At 41.7% G+C, this 18,017-nt stretch overlaps 1 protein-coding gene and 1 long non-coding RNA gene across 13 annotated transcripts in view; one reads left to right on the plus strand and one right to left on the minus strand.

Moving 5' to 3' along the window:
• ADGRL3 (adhesion G protein-coupled receptor L3) overlaps positions 1 to 18,017 on the plus strand; it is an 842,781-nt gene that overhangs the window by 802,707 nt on the left and 22,057 nt on the right. For 9 of the 12 annotated variants that reach the window (XM_039540325.1, XM_039540327.1, XM_039540329.1 and 6 more), the window contains one exon: positions 8,180 to 10,535. The exons of 2 other annotated variants lie outside the window; for them this stretch is intronic. In XM_039540325.1, the coding sequence (XP_039396259.1) occupies positions 8,180 to 8,982 (803 nt within the window). In that variant the 3' untranslated portion in view covers positions 8,983 to 10,535. Of the gene's footprint in view, positions 1 to 1,686; positions 1,816 to 5,509; positions 5,528 to 8,179; positions 10,536 to 18,017 lie in introns of those variants that run through there. One more of the 12 variants, XM_039540338.1, reaches the window with a different exon arrangement.
• Positions 5,296 to 13,145, minus strand: LOC120406078. The gene is made up of 3 exons (XR_005599075.1): positions 13,044 to 13,145; positions 11,603 to 11,655; positions 5,296 to 5,513 (listed from the first exon to the last, which is right to left on the minus strand). It is a non-coding gene; the product is annotated as an uncharacterized LOC120406078 (long non-coding RNA).

The raw sequence follows: 18,017 nt of genomic DNA on the forward strand, positions 1-18,017 counted from the left end.
AACTCTTCCGCTCCCGGTCTTCGCCAGCGGGGGGTCGTTCCGCTCCGGGGTGGAAGGACCCCCCACCGGTGAATTACCGCCGAAGCGGGACCCGCCGCCGAAGTGCAGCTCAGTCTTCGGCGGTAATTCGGCGGCGGGGGGCCCTTCCGTTCCGGAACCCACCGCCGAAGTGCCCCGAAGACCCGCGGCGGGGACCCCCGCCACCGAATCACCGCCGAAGAGGCAGCTGCACTTCGGCTGCGGGTCCCACTTCGGCGGTAATTCGGCGGCGGGGGGGCCGCCGCCGCGGGTCTTCGGGGCACTTCGGCGGCGGGTCCCGGAACGGAAGGGCCCCCCGCTGCCGAAGACCCCGGGCCCCCGGAATCCTCTGGGTGGTCCTGTTGGGTGCTGCAGTGGACGCAAGGAGGGCAGGCTGGTGCCTTTTGAAGAGCAATCTACACCCAGGGCTGCACCTTCGCAGCAGGTTGTTGAAGCAGAGGTGTCATTCTGTTTTCTTCACCCCTACTGCTCTTCTCCACTGTCCTGCAAGCCCCCTCTTGCCTGCTGTAGCACCTCTTGGCCTGGCAGGGCCTGCTGACTGGGCAGGGAAGTGTGACAGACCAGGTTAGGCCAGGAAGTAAAGAATATGTATGTGCTTGACACGTCTGGCCAGTGACCGAGGGAACGTCCCTTCTCCCTGCTCCTAGTCTGAGGGTTGGTCTTTGGCAACGATGCCGTGATCCATGTCAGATTTTCAACTGCCCCTTCACATAGATGTGTATTCCTGCTGCGAATTGGCTAAGGCAGGGGAGGGAAGTCACTGCCACAAGAACCAACTTCCTTCCCTTAGGCACAAGGTAGGTGTCTCTCTGGTCACATGCTGAAGAGCAAAAATCCAGCAGCTCAGCCTCCTGAAGTCTAACATAAAGAACAGGCAGAGTTGTGGCCCCTCAGCTTCCTCTAGGTTGTAGTTTCCAAAATGACAGCCAACGAGGATGTGAGTGAAAAATTGTATTTGCAAAGGCAACGTAGAGCCCTGGAATAGCAAGACCTCCATGGGCTGCTCTAGTCCCATCTGTAGGAACTCTTGAAAGAACTACGATGCTCATGCTTGTGAGGGCACGTTGTTGTTGCACAATAAGCTGTTACCGCGTAGATTTAAAGCACAGTGGATAGAATTGTACTTGCCCTATTATACGTAAATAGCTGCTCCTGGAATAAGAGCTCTCATAAGTGCCCAAAATCATATGGAAGCCAACATTTTCCATCCTTCCTTTTTTATATATGTTCCGAGTGACCAGTAAATAAACCCTAGTCAACAGTGAGAGTTAAATGTATTTTCATGTGAGTCATTATTATTGTTTGGTTCATTTGGCACTTTCTGGAGATGATCCCATCCCCCCATTGTGTAGACTGTCACCTTTTGTCATATCCTTGCTTATACTCTGAGCAACTAGGGAAACCGCCATAAATGTGGGTTATCAGCATTCCAATCCATTTTCTTTCACATCGACTTGGATTTGTGCATTGTCAGAAACATCTGTGCTGCTTTAGTGGCATATAGTTTTCAAGTCTAATTAGCTGGCTGCTTGTAATCAGGACTATTTCAACTGTTGTCATTCTGAATGTTCTTTTTTCCTTTTTTTTTATACCATATTTGCCTGATTGACCTTTTTTTTTCTCTGTCTTTCTATCGGGCTGCTCCAGGAGCCATGGCTAATCACCTTATAACCAATGCTCTGCTTCGTCCTCATGGCACTAACAACCCTTATAATACATTGCTCGGGGAATCGGCGGTCTATAACAACCCTTCTGTCAGCATGTACAACACACAAGGTGTGCAGGAGTTTCTCTCTAATTTTTCTAGCGAGGGTCCCATTTTATGTGGCTTATATAGGCCCATTTTTTCTTTTTTCCCTTCGTTCCCCCCCCCTGTTTTTTTTGGAACCAGGTATAAATAATCTCTCCTCTCATCTCAGTACATTTTTCCATTTTCCTTAGGTTTTTTCTCACTAGCCCTACCAAATGACCAGCTTCAGTTTAATAGCCACTCATCAGAGCCATTCAAATATGTGTGGTGGTTTTGATTCTTTTGGTTTTGTATTGTTTTAGTCATCGGTGTGTGTTTTGTCCGCTGTATCCATTTATCGCTTTGTTGTCAGTTCGTTTCTTTGTTAAACCATTCATTTTAGAAAGAGGAGCACCTTTCAAGGTAAGTGAGGTCAAAATGGCCTTTGATACCAAAGCTACTCTTGCTTTTGGAATAGCATCTAGAAAAATAAGTTGTCAATAGCTCATCAATGTATCTGTCAGAGATTATGCATTAAAAAAAAACACCCTTGAGCTCTAAGAGGGATATGGAATGAGAAATCTAGACTGATTCCGAAGAGAGCAGATTTTAGAGTGGGGTAATTAATGTATTGTCATGTAAATAAATGCAAACTACATGTGCTTTAAGGAGACCAAATAAGAGCTCCAGGAAACTAGAAACTGGAATCAAATAGCTGCAAAGAGTCAGCTGGACCTACTCTATAAGATTCTACTGCAAAAATCATTTCCTGTGACCTATATGTTTGTCTTCTGTATTTGCTCTGGTTGCATGAGTAGACCATGTTTGTAAATGAACGTCACGATGCTTTTTGTTATAGATCGGTCTATTTACAGATGATTTGTGGAATAAATCTGGTATTTGGACGCTTGATCAGGTTGCATCTGTTAAGTTTGATAGTTCAGCCTTTTATCCTTTTTTTCCCCCATAGACAACTGAATCATTGGAGAGTAACTCTGCTTTCAAACACAAATACTTTCCAAAATGTCAGCTCTCTTTATTTGCTCCTCTTCTAATTAAGGTGTCCCTTTGCAGTAAGAGGTCTCATAAAGAAAGTAAATAAATAACGGCAACAGTGCAAGCAATAAAGATATGTTGTAATATGCAGCATTGTTTATGGTAAAATTATATATTGACTTGTATCATTAGGGTCTTTTAATTCCAACCACGAAAGGGAAAGCATATGCATTTGACCTTTTCTCTGTTCATAAATTTCTGGAACCATACTAACTTCTCACAATAAATTAGATTGCACTAATTCTTGTTAAAGGAACTAACATTAAGTGTGAATTGTTCTGAATTTTAAGAGTTTGCTATATCACAACTGTTGAAGCAAATTTTGATAATCTGCACAGTTTGGGTATGTAAATATTTATATTTTCTTGCTGCAGAAGTGTTACGGTTGTTACTGTTAAAAAGAGGCTGTGCTTTAAGATTAACATCATTTTACATCTGCTTTCAAAACTAGCCCAGGGAAGTTTTAAACTGGGTTATAGAAGTACTGGCTGGATGGCAGCAGGAAATGTGGAGTCAGCATTTGGCTTATTGTAATCTCCAATTTTCTTGGCTGTGTGTCTCAGCTCTACAAATGTGCTCAGGGCTGAAATATGACAAAAAGTTTCTGCTAGAAAGTGCATTTTAAAAAATGGTCATCTAATTTTAAGGCCCAGCTGCTAATTCTGTTATTTGCACTGAGTAGAACCTCATTCCACAAATAGTCCCTTTGATTTTAAGATGCTACTCAATACAAGGGAGCAGAACTGGGGCCAGAGAGGTTATAAGTATGCTAAAAGCAGACCTGTTCAGGGTTCAGTCAATAGAAATTAAAGAGAACTCCACGAGTACTGATGCCAGTTAAGCCACTGGATATTTACCATTGACTTCAGTGGGAGCAGAATTGAAGTCAGTATTTCTGGGAGACTACGAGTTTATTGATAGCCATAAATATATCACGGGAAGTAAGAAGTGTAATAGATATTGCCTTCGAAACTAGGTGATTGTCTCTGGGCAGGAATTTCTTTGCAGTGTTTGAGGTACGTCCCTATGAATTTTAGAGGAGTCCATATTGCAGTCCCAAGTTAGTAAATACAGATTCCACAAAAGCCTTATGAATCCTCTGGGATTCATGCATACTGACCCCATAGCCAAACTAACGGAGCCATTGTGATAATCTATTGAGTTGATAACACATTATAAATATCCATTCGGTGCCACTTTAGCATGGCTTCTGTGCGCTTCCCACGCACTACAAATTGTCACCGCATTTGGGTTTGTCTTGACTAGGATTTAATGGTTACAGAACATCTTCTATATAACATGTTCTAAAACTCTAACGTAGACAAGGTGGTAGTTTCTTGCACCTCCCTCTGAAACATCTGGTATTGGCCATTGTCAGAGACAAGGCACTGGGCTGAATGAACCTGAGGTCTGAAACAGGGCAGCAATTTCTGTGTTCCAGTGTATGTTAGTGCTGTTCACGGTGAAGCTACCTTCTCTGCTCTAGACTTTTATAATGTGCTAGCTAAAACATTCTAGCCAAATGACACTAAATCTTAATCAAGACAAGCCCTTTGGATCTGTTATTTCTGGGCAGGGAATCTGCAGCTGCTCTCCCTTGCAAAAGCAGAGTTGAGCACTGCTTGCGGGAATCTGTTTTCACAAGTATTTGACTTCAGGGGGAGCTTGTGTAGCACACTTGCAGACCACATGCCCATCTAGCACTCTGTACTGCGGCACAGTTTTGTCTGAGAACAGGTGTTTGCCATTAGGATCCAAAGCCCATTGAAACCAATGGAAAGACCCTTCAGGTCAGGCCTTAGAAGTCAGTGGTGACACTCTCAATTCCTTCGATGGGATGGGTTTGGCCATAAAGGAGTGAATAAGGTAATAGTTGAGAAATTGAGGGGTTTGCTGAACCATAGAGGTTGCCACAAGTTGGACCTGAGAGAGGAGGTGTTTTCACTGGATAGACTGAAATCAGTTTGAGTCTTGGATAAATGATGGGTGTTTTACAACAGCTTTCGTGAAAGATCATTTTAAGAGAAGAAGGAAATAAGATAACGTAAATGAGGTGTGCCACAAACTAATACAAAATGGGAAATTGAAAGTTAACACTTCATCCTCATCTTTGGTGTGTTTGGTTTAAAAGCAAAAGCAAACAAATAAATCTTCATTGCAAAAGGTTTTAAAATGCCAACACCCCCTGGATGAGCAAAATCACATGGTAACAAAACTGTGTGTGCAAAAGATGGAAGACACCACAGTATAGCAAGGAAATGCATTTCAATTTCAACTGCCGGGGTGGTTATAACTAACAGTAAGTAAAGACATTCATTCTGATGGCATTAAAGGTGTCTGTCTTTCTGAGTGGGGATTGCCAGTTTAAACTTTACATTTCCAGATGTTTATTCTTGATTTGTATTGCACCCTAAAAATGTAAACTGAGATGGAAAAGCTTTCAAAAAGAGATCTTTTTTAAAAGTCACGTTTATTATTGTGCTCAAAACATTTTTTGTCTAAAATGTCAGTATTTTAACCTGCAACAAACCATGTAACAGATTCATGTATTCTGGGCAGTGGAAATGATTTCTGTTAACTCTTTTTTCTGCATATCATCAATTTGCTTTTTACTCATGTTTCTCCTACTGTCGCTGTAAGCTTACTTGTTGTTTTTTCTTTCCTTTTCTTCATGCTGTCGTTTAGAGCCCTACAGAGAGACAAGTATGGGAGTAAAGCTAAACATTGCATATCAAATGTAATTTTTTTAGTTCACTTTTATTGCATCACATATAGATGATGTAGTTATTAAAAATGGTTCATCTCTCACAATTCTAAAAACAAAAGAATAAAAACCATATGGATTAATATATATAGTTATATTATATATATTGATACAGATTAGATGCTTTTGTTGTCTATTTTCTTTTTTGTGTCATTTACCCAACATAGGTTCTCAGTCTCATGTAATTGTGTGTGTGTGTATGTGTGTGTGTGTGTTACATTGTTTTAAATTAAACATTTTTATTTGCAAAGTCATAAACCTTTTGTCAATTTATATGGCATATTTCATTATGAAACTTACACTATTTCAAATGCAATCCATCCACTTTATTTTCCTACAGAATCTTCCAGCCTCCAATTCTATGCATTGGCAGCAGAAATAACAAGCAGTGTCTCGATGCATAAGTTACTCAGCCATGACCATCAAGCAGACACTGTAGCAACAATCACTCATTACACACAGTCCTTTAAAAATATTTGCTTTTTATTTTCCTTAAACGTTGTGGATCATTTATGGAGACCTTCTAACATGAAAATAAATGGCTTTGTTCTATGTCTGTGATGGCTAGTTTATTTTATGCATAACTTTCCTTGTTTATTTGGAAATACATGATACAACAATATACCGTATGCACCAGAAATCCAAAATAGGGATGACATATTTGGGACATTTCACTCAAAGAAAGAACAAAGTCTGTAGTAGCACTTTTCAGTCTTAGCTAGATATACTGAAAGTACTGCATCACAGATATAGACTGAATCCTATATTTTCAGAAGGTACACTAGCAGTGTATTAAGAGTTTTTCTTGCTGATGTGAATGACCATTAATCTTTGTTGTCAACACAGAGCTACTCTAATCCACCACTGCTGGTTCAGTGTTGTCTGTGATTTTTGGCAGCATCTGAATGCACTAACTGAAAAAACGCATGGAAAGTTTCATACAGTCTCATGTTGGGTGTTCATTCTAGTGATCACAATAGTCATTAGTAACATGCCAGGACCTGATTCTCCTCTCACTTAAACTGGATTTACTCCACTGGCTTCAAAGCAGTTACTCTTTATCTACAGTGGTGTAAGTGAGTGAAGATCAGGGGCGGCTCCAGGCACCAGCACCCAAGCACGTGCCTGGGGCGGCAAGCCATGGGGTCGCCGCGAGGGCGGCAGGCAGGTTGCCTTCGGTGGCTTGCCTGCGGAGGGTCCGCTGGTCCCGCAGCTTCGGCGGACCTCCCGCAGGCGTGCCGCTGAATCCTCAGGACCAAGGACCTCCTGCAGGCAAGCCACCAAAAGCAGCCTGCCTGCCGTGTTTGGGGCGGCAAAATACCTAGAGCTGCCCTTGGTGAAGATTCAAGCCCCTGCTTTTTATTTACAGTGTTAGTAGGCTTATGGAAATTTATATAGTTCCTTAAATAGTTTCATCAAAACCAACTGATTCCCAGAAGGCACAGGCCTAGTTTCTGCAGTTATATATGTATTTTTTCCTGTTGTAGGTCAGAAGTCCTAACGTTAGAGGGTTACATTTTCAAAATGGCAGGCAAGCTTATAACTGGCTGACTCATGCAAATGGGAATTATGTGACTAAATACCCAAGCAGCCCTGATGAAAATGCACCCCATCAAATCTACAGTGCCCATAATCCTTACAGCATGCACTGTCCCTGCAATTGAACAAAGCAACCTAATGAAAAACTGAAACTCAGAAACAGCTTTTGAAAGAATATAGTATATGGAGCTTAGCAATAACGACACGCACAGAACTGTAATCCCTAGCATATGACTATGATATAAAATTCACAGCACAGCATCATGCAAATAATTTTGGTCATGTCCTTGTAACAGAAGGAATGTGATATATAATTTCTTTGCAAATATGTCTCAAAGATAGAAAATGATTTAAAAAAATCAAACACAGATACACAAGCTAGTCACCATGAAGCAAAAATTATAAATTATATCCATGCAACTCCATTGCATCAAGTGGAGTCACATTAAGTGTAAGGAAGATAAGAATTTTTTCCCCAAGATCTCACGTATGCTGTCAGTTTACTAAACCATGTTTTGGGAATGGGATAGCTATGCTACAAATACAGGTCCGCCGCTTATGTAACTTGTCATCGTTTCGTTGAAATCAGTGGTGCTAGGACAATTTATACCAGCTGAACATCTGCCCCATAGATTTCTTAGTTTTAAGGAACATATAAAAGAAGCTGAGATTTGGGAGCAGCTATGTGTGATATGAACAGGAGCTATTTGGAAGGCTGTTCCTTCTTATAAGCTACTGACAAATCAAGTGCAATACCTGATACCAGATATCATTTTCAGTGGAAAAACCTTAATCTTATTAGCTAGAGCTCTTGTTCCCATGTAAAAGATTATTAAGCTTTTTTGTTTTTTCTATGATGCTACTATTGTTATCAAACCAAATCTATTTTTTTAAATTTTTAATTTTGTTTGATATCAATTTTTACACAGCTGCTGTGTTAACATAGCAACACAGTGCAGCATTGATTGATTAAGAAAGTGTGATGTTTGTACGAGTCCTGTGCGAATGTCCTGTTTTGCCCAAGTCACCCTCTCTTGTGTGATGTTTTTCAGAGGGGCTTCTGAACAATGCCAGGGATACAAGTGTCATGGATACTCTACCACTGAATGGTAACCACGGCAACAGCTACAGCATCGCCAGCGGCGAGTACCTGAGCAACTGTGTGCAAATCATTGACCGTGGGTATAATAACCACACCGAGACTGCCCTAGAGAAAAAGATCCTGAAGGAACTCACCTCCAACTACATCCCTTCCTATCTGAACAACCACGAGCGCTCCAGCGAACAGAACAGGAACCTGGTGAACAAACTCGTCAACAACATCGGCAGTGCGACCGAGGACGACGCCATCGTCCTCGATGATGCCACCTCCTTCAATCACGAGGAGAGCCTGGGCCTGGAACTCATCCACGAAGAGTCCGACGCCCCCTTGCTGCCGCCAAGGGTTTATTCCGCTGAGAACCACCAGCCACACCACTACACCAGAAGACGGATCCCGCAAGATAACAGCGAGAGCTTTTTCCCCTTGCTAACCAACGAGCACACAGAAGACCACCAGTCGCCCAACAGGGATTCTCTGTATACCAGCATGCCCACGCTGGCTGGCATGCCCGTCACAGAAAGCGTTACCACCAGCACCCAGACCGACCCCCTCACGGCCAAAAGTGGTGATGCCGACGATGTGTACTACAAAAGCATGCCAAATCTAGGCTCCAGGAACCACGTCCATCAGCTACACACTTACTACCAGCTGGGGCGAGGCAGCAGTGATGGTTTTATAGTCCCACCGAGCAAAGACGGGACTTCCCCCGAAGGGAGTTCCAAAGGACCTGCTCACTTGGTCACTAGTCTATAGAAGATTAAGCAAAAATGTAAAACAACCAACATCCCCTCCCTCTCCTCTCTAACACCTGGTTTACTGTTCTGAGTTAATACAAGCAGTGGTAATATTGTGCGTACTCCTAAATCTTCGTGCTGTTCTAAAAAACAAACAAACGGTCAGACTTTTTTTTTACTGGAATTTTTAGGCCAGCCCGGGGAGAATAATAACAGATGAAATTCCACCCCTTTCCTCCCCTCCCTCTCTCAGACAGACTTCATTATGTTAATGAAAGAGATACAACAGATAATGGCACACTTCGTGGCCTTCTCGAGTTATGCTGTGTTTGTTTAAACATCCTTGATGCTCTGTTGCTATTATTACTGAGGACCTGATTTAAAAAGAAAAAAAAAAAAGGCCAAAACGTGCATTTGAAACTAGTAGCGATGATGCATCTCGGTGGGAGTGCTGCACAAAGAACAAACAACAACAAAAAATAGCAAAACTGTTTATTATGAATCTGTATCACATAATGGTTTTTGGTCACTCACAACTTGATTTAACTGCAGCGCGCTTAGCTGTGGGAGCAAACAAAACAAAATCTAATGAAACGGAAGGGAATTCTAGAATTATATATGCTACACGCATATTTTATGTTTTGCTGTATTAACTGACGATAAAAAAAAACTAATGGCAGAAAAAAAATTGAACAATTTCTATGTAATGTACAGATACTAGCATTGCACATATAGTCTGCTTTTTGTTCCTCCAGAACTTGCGTCCCTGTTAATGTAGTGGAAAAAAAATAACTTTTTCTGTTGTGCTGGTCTTGCAAATTTGTCTACCAGTAGGAGCAAGGTTTTTCATAAATCCTTTTTTGCCATTGTTTTCCTTAAAAATTTCACTGGGCAAAAAAACCCCAAAACAAAACAAAACAAAAAAAAGTCACTTTCTAAGGCTCATATTCTAGTAATACAATCACAAATTCTTTCCAACCAATGGAATTTTCTTTTTCTCATGCTTTCTCTTTCTTCAGTCGGTGTATTGCCAACAAAAATTTCGCAGATTAGAGCAGGGCAAACTTTATGTTTACAGTGCACAACCGATAATAATAATAATAATTAATATGAAGCGTATTTGGCAAGCCGTCCCTCACCCAGGCAGTAGGCACGGTACTAGAAGCCAAGAGATCTCTTATAGTTATAGCTGGGCTTCTGCATGTGAAAACAATATCCCTGTAGGAGTTAAGAGTCTTCAGGCCTCAGTCTGGTTCCCAATCTAGGCACTTGTACTGCAGTGGTTAAAAAAAAAAGAAATTTGACTGTCTTATAACAAGAATTTGAAAACCAACTATTTTGAAGTGATTAAAAAAATCCTCTGTTCATTATTTTCCTAACAGGAAATTTATTTATTTGATAGGATTTGAAGTAATGTAGGCTTTCCGGAGGTAAATTAGCAGCACAGATTATAATTTTTTTTTTAATTTATGATCCATTTTGTATGGTCTCAAAGTTGAATGACCTCATTACTAATATTTGTTGTAAAAGTGAAACTTGTTTGCCAACCAATAAACAACTGATTAAGATTTAGAAGATACTGTATGTACTGTACGACTAAACTTTCTCTTCATTTTTCTCTCCCTTCCTGTCTTCAATACAAGAGTTTTGATTCCTTTAGGCCACAGGTGAGCAGAGCCAAGGAAAGGAGCCCTAGATGAATAACTTAAGCACAAAAATGATATAGCTATGGCTGACTGGAAGGATATAGAAAATCAAGCTAGGTGTACTTTGTCTTGGGGTAGGGATGAGATGAAGTGAACCTGCTTTTTAGCAGGTTACTGCATAGGTCTAGTGGGTTTCTACTGTATAAAGTAGCCTAGGACATGAAGATAATTTGAGTACAGTATTTCATGTGTTGTACCTTTTTAGCACTGCAATATCCATTATATCTTTTTGGTACTTTGGTTCTTCTGATGTTACAATCTGTTGGTAGTGTGGCAAACAGTAAAAAAATGGTCTCCCTAGCTACCATTTGTGGTCTTTATATTTTAATGGTGTGGACCAATGAGAAACAAGTTTTCTAAAAAAGAACCACTGGATCCTCCCAACTATTCCGTGGTCAATTTCATCCACTTTACAAAGACCTCCAGTTTCTAACAGGAGCTTGATGGTCCCTCCAAGTATTTAGCCGGGAAGACATATATAAATTACTTCCCCAATCTGGGGTGTCTCCTCTATTGTGTTGCTTGCCAGTGTATTGCCATACCAAACTCTCCTCCAACTCACCTTGAAATTAATTTTTGAATAGATTACAATTATATAACTTTCCCAAAGACAAAATATGTAATTTAGAAAAGTCAACACAATAGAACAGAAAGATTGACAACAAAAATAAGTGCTTCAGGGCACACCCAGCACTGACTATAAAGTGACTCAGATGCTAATTCTCATAGAGCTGTTGTGCATTGCTCTGTCGAGGTCTGGTCCTGCTTCCATGCAAGTCAGTGGCAAAACTCCAATTAACTTCAGTGAGAGAAGAAGGACTTGGGGTGGGTAGGTGATGTCTCCATTATTGCATGCTTTCCCTGTTTGATGAATAAAATCTGTTGGCTACACAGTTACAGACTATAGGCCACATTCTGTTATCCTTTACTCACCCTGAGTAGTACTTATTCTGCAAGCTGCTGTACTGACTTCAGTGGCATTACTCCTGAAATAAAGTAGTAATCAACGTAATTATTTAAGGGTATTAGACTCTGGCCCTGAGAAATCCCAAACAACACAACACCACACATTACTAGTTATCTGGGTGGCTTCTGCTAGCCACTTATTCAGATTGGAAATATGTGCTGAAGGGAACCCCATTTTTGAGTGTAGGAGGTAACCCCAGAGAGCTGGCTGCAGACGCTAGAGTTTACTCTCAACAACAAGCAGCATTCTACTTCAATGCCGAGCAGCTGGGAACAGTTGTCTTTGTAACACGGTGGGAACCATCTACAACCCAGTCTTCCCTCTTTGTCTTGATGCTGCCAGCCTGATGGCCTAAAACTTGCTGCTCTTTTTATTATTATTATGGGGTCAGTGTGATTGAGACAAATGGCAAGCTGTAAATTTACACGTGCAAAGGTAAAGACAATTTCAGCTTCTCCATGGACGTAACTTCAGTGCAGCAAGTCAAGTGGACACTGTTGATGATCTACTACGCTTGAATTATATATATTTCTGAGAAGGATAAAACCTTCAACAGCAGCAGACTCCCAAAATGCTTGTAGAGGGACATGGCAGAATTAAATTAATGCAGAGGGTAAGATCTTTCACAGTGATTGTTGTCATAATAAAAGGCCAGTGGTTAATAAAGGTGGCGTTTACTGGTGTGTCTGATGGAGAACAAGAACTCGTTTATGGTTGATACATTGCTGAATCAATGTATCCTAGTTAAAATGTTATCCTTGTGATGTTGGCAAGGTCATGGTCTCCCTATGGTATTCATTCCACTTCCCCTTTATTGAGGACTCAACAGTCTTCCTTCTCCTCATCTCTCTTATTTTCCCTCCATTTGTCAATCCATGCTCTCTCCTCTAACTTCTCTCACTTCACAACTCTCTGGGTACAGAAAACACTTCATTTCACACCTGTCTATATTCATCCCATGCCAGCCTTGCATTACAGTATCCATTCTTCTGGATGGCTTACAGACATCGAAAAGGTTGACTCACAAAACAGAGGGGATAAAATACTATTTATGGTAATTAAATTAATCCAACATAGTTTTCACAGAGTCACAGAAACGTAGGGCTGGAAGGGGACCTTAATTCCCCCAGCACTGAGGCAGGACTAAGTAAACCTAGACCATCCCTGGTGAGTGTTTGTCCAAACTGTTCTTAAAAACCTCCATTGATGGGGATTCCACAACCTCCCTTGGAAGCCTGTTCCAGAGCTTAACTCCCTGAGAGTTAGCAAGTTTTTCCTAATATCTAATCTGAATGTCTCGTGCTGCAGATTAAACCCATTACATCCAGTCCTACTGCCAATGGACATGGAGAACAATTGATCACCATCCTCTTTATAACAGCCCTTAATATAGTTGAAGACTCTTACCCCTCAGACTTCTTTTCTCAGGACTGAACGTGCCCAGTTTTAAGCCTTTGTTGCTTCGTTTTATTTCTTGCCCTTTACTTTAAGGCGTGGTCCCATGTTATGTCAACCATTTGGACACTGGCGTGGTGAAGGCTACTGTATGCTGACCTATCGTCGCAGCACCGTGGACTATCCCGTGTCAATGAGTACCCATTTTAACTGAGCTACAATGTGTTGATGTCATCTACATAATCTGCAGTACGTAAAATTGAACTCTGAAGTTCATGAATTCAGTCCTTGGAGTCTGAAAAAGTAGGAGTGAGAACGTTAAAGCGGCTAAGCACTTTCCAAGTATAAGAATATTTTGAATACAAAAAACATTTGGAAAGCACAGCAGATAAGAATAACTGAAGAGTGTGTTTAGGTGTGTGTGTGCACACGGGCATGCCTGTGAGAGAGACACAACAGTCAGCAGCAGTGAATGCTATCGTTATGGCTATCCATTAGTTTATATTTTAACATGTTCAGAACTTTCCAAAACAGAAAGCTTTTGGGCTGAATTTGTATGCTTTGCCTATAATAAAAGGAATTTTGTTTCCCAAGGCTCTGAAAAATTTCATCTGCCTTTTTGAGTTATGAAAAAAGAAATACATAGAATCATAGACTCTCAGGGTTGGAAGGGACCTCAGGAGGTCATCTAGTCCAATCCCCTGCTCAAAGCAGGACCAAATCCAACTAAATCATCCCAGCCAGGGCTTTGTCAAGCCTGACCTTAAAAACCTCTAAGGAAGGAGATTCCACCACCTCCCTAGGTAACCCATTCCAGTTCACCACCACCCTACTAGTGAAAAAGTTTTTCCTAATGTCCAACCTAAACCTCCCCCTCTGCAACTTGAGACCATTACTCCTTGTTCTGTCATCTTCTACCACTGAGAACAGTCTAGATCCATCCTCTTTGGAACACCCTTTCAGGTAGTTGAAAGCAGCTATCAAATCCCCCCTCATTCTTCTCTTCTGCAGACTAAACAATCCCAGTTCCCTCAGCCTCTCCTCATAAGTCATACATCTTTCCAGCCTAAAAATATCTTGATCACACTTAAAGAAAACAAAAGGAGGGGGTCAGGCTTCAACAAAAAATGGATAAATGGATGAACGCTCCCACTTTTTGAAAATTTTGGTCTGAAGTTAGGTTCCTAAATCCCCTTTTAGGTATCTGAATAAGTGGCCTGATTTTCAACAGTGACTGAATTCAGTGGAGCTGCTGATGGCTTTGCACCTTTGAAAACTAGGCCTCTTATTTAGGCGCCTAACTTCAGACATCCCTTTTGGAAAACTCTTGTTCACAATCCTTACCTGGAGTGCTTACTTTGCTGGGATTTGGGGAAGAATGAAAAGCATTATATGATGTCTACTTTGTGATTTTAGACAGCCCTGAGCAACAGGCAGTGAGTAAGCTGCATTCCCCAGGAATAGCCCTGGGAGGTTCTGTGATGCAGGGATCCTTGTAATTTGCTGCTGCGCTGCATATTAGAGAACCAAACTGACTCCACCCATTTCCCATCCCTCCCAACCAACCTTCTCTGATGGGGAAGCAGTGTGTAGATAGTGATGACTTCCCCGTAGTTCTTTGTGTGGACATGTAGCAGAGTAAGCTATAGGTAATTGACGTGACAGCTCGCTGGCACTCACTAAGATTTCAGCCCCTCTGTCTACAGGCTGACTGCAGATTGTGTCTGTCCAGCCTGTTTGGCATCAAGGCTGCTGCAGGGATAATTTGCATTAGAGAAATCGTGAAAATCTGGAACTCTAGAGAAAAAATTAAAAGAAGGCGGTCAAGAGCTTTTATAAATATTTTACTTTCCATTCTCCTCCTCTCCTGCCAGGGCTGTATCTCAATAACATCTGCAGCACTGGCTTCTAAATGTCTCTTCTGCAGCTGGGGATCAGTAGTACACAGCAGTAGTATGGCTACATCCCCTCTTCCTGTCAGAGCACCCCAAAACTGCAGCCATGAAGGGGCAGAGGTGTAGGATTTACTATGCTGGGCCTATGCCACCAGGCAAAACCCCAGGCGGCTGCCTAAACTGGCTTCCAGTAGTCCAAAGCAGGAGGGCTGGGGGCCAGGATCTGGCCCAAACTAACTTAATGTATAGCTGCTTATGTAAAAATAGCGCGGCTATGTAATGTTACTGGAAACTGAATTGCACTGCCAAGCTTTGCAATTCTAATAGTGCATCCTTAACGTAGCAGTCGCACTGGTTTTTTGCATCTCACACACCTGCGCAGAACAGCATACACAAAACAGAATACCCTGCAGACTTCCACAAGCAACAGGAATGAAAAGATACCTTTCCCTTCTAAAACCTGGCTATGGAGACCCTAAGAGCACACAAGCTTGAACAGCGATCACTGCTAGTGTCCCTCCTCCATGAAAAATAACTGAAAAGGGGGCAAGCTCCTATTTATTTTTAGCTATTTAACCTCACTCGATGCTGATTTTGGTTAGTGACTATTGCAGGGGTGAAATGTTGTAAGATATTAATAAGCATAGACGTGTAATGCAGTCTCGGGGTCTTCTTTATGGTGTAGAATTCTGAACATCCAAGGTCACAACACTGAAATCAGATAATCTTGTTTTGTTAAGCACTGATTTTTATTTCCTCTGTATTGTTGTTTTGAGTCTTTGAAGTGGAGATCAGCAGAGACAAAATTAACAATGGCTCTGTGATGGGGAAGCTGTTGACCATTCATGACACCTCACTGAAGTTAGGTCAATTTACACTATTTTCATCTGTAAGAGCAGTTGGTCTGGGATCAAAACAACTAGAGTTTTGCATATTCCCGCAGCAGTCAGTGAGCCAGATCCCTAGCTGATATAGTCAACCTAAAACCACTGAAATCAGTGTATGTCACATTGATTGACACTAGCTGGTTATCTTTCAAAACTGCTCCACTCCAAAGATTTGGACAAAATTTGATGCACTCTGAGTACACTGTAGGCCTTCTCAGACAGTAATCACTACACATGTGGATATCCCTGTGACGACCTCAGGAGTTCTGGTGTGCAGTCATTACAGGATTGGAATCAGAAGGAGTGCTCTCAAATGGCTTTGTGTAATTGTGTGTCAGATGGAAAAGGGTAAAAATCACTGAAAGCAACTTCCTAGCACCTAGGAAAGGTGCTTTTCTAAGCTGCCTGACAGAAGCATCACTCCATGCATATAACATTTTATGTGTAGGATAAGGAAAATCTGGAACGATAGAGAAAAAATTAAAAGAACGCTGTCAAGAGCTTTTATAAATATTTTACTTTCCATTCTCCTCCTCTCCCTTGTCCCTCCTCCCTTCCTCCCTCCCACCAATACCAGCAGAGGAGTTTAAAACAGTATTTGTTTCCCTGCATGTTTCGTCATCATTCATTTGGTTCTTCTTTCTAATATAGCCCAATAGAGCAGCATGCATCTCTAGTCTTCCTCTTGTCTTCGCCCCAAATGTACACCAGAAAGTAGCAAGCCAGCTAGAAGGCAAACCCAAGTGAGAATGCAATGTAAGTGTAGAATAATACGTGTAATGTGCACAGCTCAGAAGATGTTGCACAAAGCGTATGGCTAGAGCCAATGCCACAATAAGCAGCTATTAGGGTTGGTTCAGATACATCTGGGACCTCTTCCAAAACCATTCACTTGTTCCCACAGCCTGGCAACAAGGTGGGGTAATTCCCTCCTCCTCGCTGCCCTGAATTTGCTCTGCAATGCCAGCTGTGGGGGGGGGAGGGGGGACAGGGAGAGAATGGGTGATGCATGTGTGTGTGTTTGGAGAGTAGCTAGGGGTACGGTGGATGATGTTCACCTGTTAAAAAGGAAGAGGAGGACCCATGATTTGTCCCAGGTGGTGCTGTGATAAAGGGGAGACCACATGGTCCCCAGAGGGTTTGAGTTACAAACCCAGAGGCCTCAGTCAGTTGAAAGCAGCTCATATGCCTTACAGTGCAGCACCCGTGCCTGAGCAGTAACCATCACTCTAGGATTTCAGCCCTTTCCTGCTGTGCTAAGGCCATCCAGTGTGGCAGCCCTATTCAGCTGGAGGTTTGGTACCTGTGTCTGAACATCCCCTGGTGCCAGACCCAGACGTCCATGGAGATTTAGTCTCCCTGAGGAGGGACAATAAACAGCTTGACGTTCAGTCAACAAAACTTGAACCCAGTGTGTGCGCTGTTACGTACATTCTGAGCATTCGCCTCAGAAATTCCGTGGTTGGAAAATGCTGCACAATAGCCATGGGTTAATAAAGGGAAATAGCTTTTCTTTCAAACATGTGCACTAAACGGGAAAAGATGACTGAAGTTCAGAAAAAAAGAACCACCAAGTCACTTCTAAGAAGGAGCCAATCAGAAGGAACTTTGCATCTGCCTTCTAATTGGTTCATCAAAGTGAATAATTGTTTTCTCTACTCAGTTAGAATGAGTCAATATAGACTAACTTACATATACAATCTTATTGGTTAACGTTACTCCCATACTGCTGATCTCTGGTCAGGCAAAAAATTGGAGCTATAGACTTGCCAAGTGAATGTTTTTAACTAATCAAGAGTCAGAACTTCCTGCTTTTATGTAACAAAATCTTATGGGTTTCTCCACAACTGGAGACTGATACAGAAAGCAGGAAGGAAAAAGGTACCGGTATCTATAGAAGCTGCTCATTTTTGGCAAGTTGTAAGAACATATGGATGATAAATGAAACAATATGTATACGATGTCCTAGGAGATATATTCTATTTAACATGGAAACATTGTAGACTAGCCTAGTTAGTTTTAATTTGGAAACCTTTTGTTTCCAAACTGAAATAGCTATTACAGGTGCCTGCTAGTTATCAATCATATAATTCATGTACACATTTCAGCTGGTGATACTCTTACCCAAAAACATGCCAACAAAACATTTTCTTAACTACTAGCAGTTTGCTTGGTTTCCTTTTCCTCTGTGTATATTCTTTTCT

Source organism: Mauremys reevesii, linkage group 5 (genome assembly GCF_016161935.1).
Source record: "Mauremys reevesii isolate NIE-2019 linkage group 5, ASM1616193v1, whole genome shotgun sequence".
Taxonomy (NCBI): domain Eukaryota; kingdom Metazoa; phylum Chordata; order Testudines; family Geoemydidae; genus Mauremys; species Mauremys reevesii.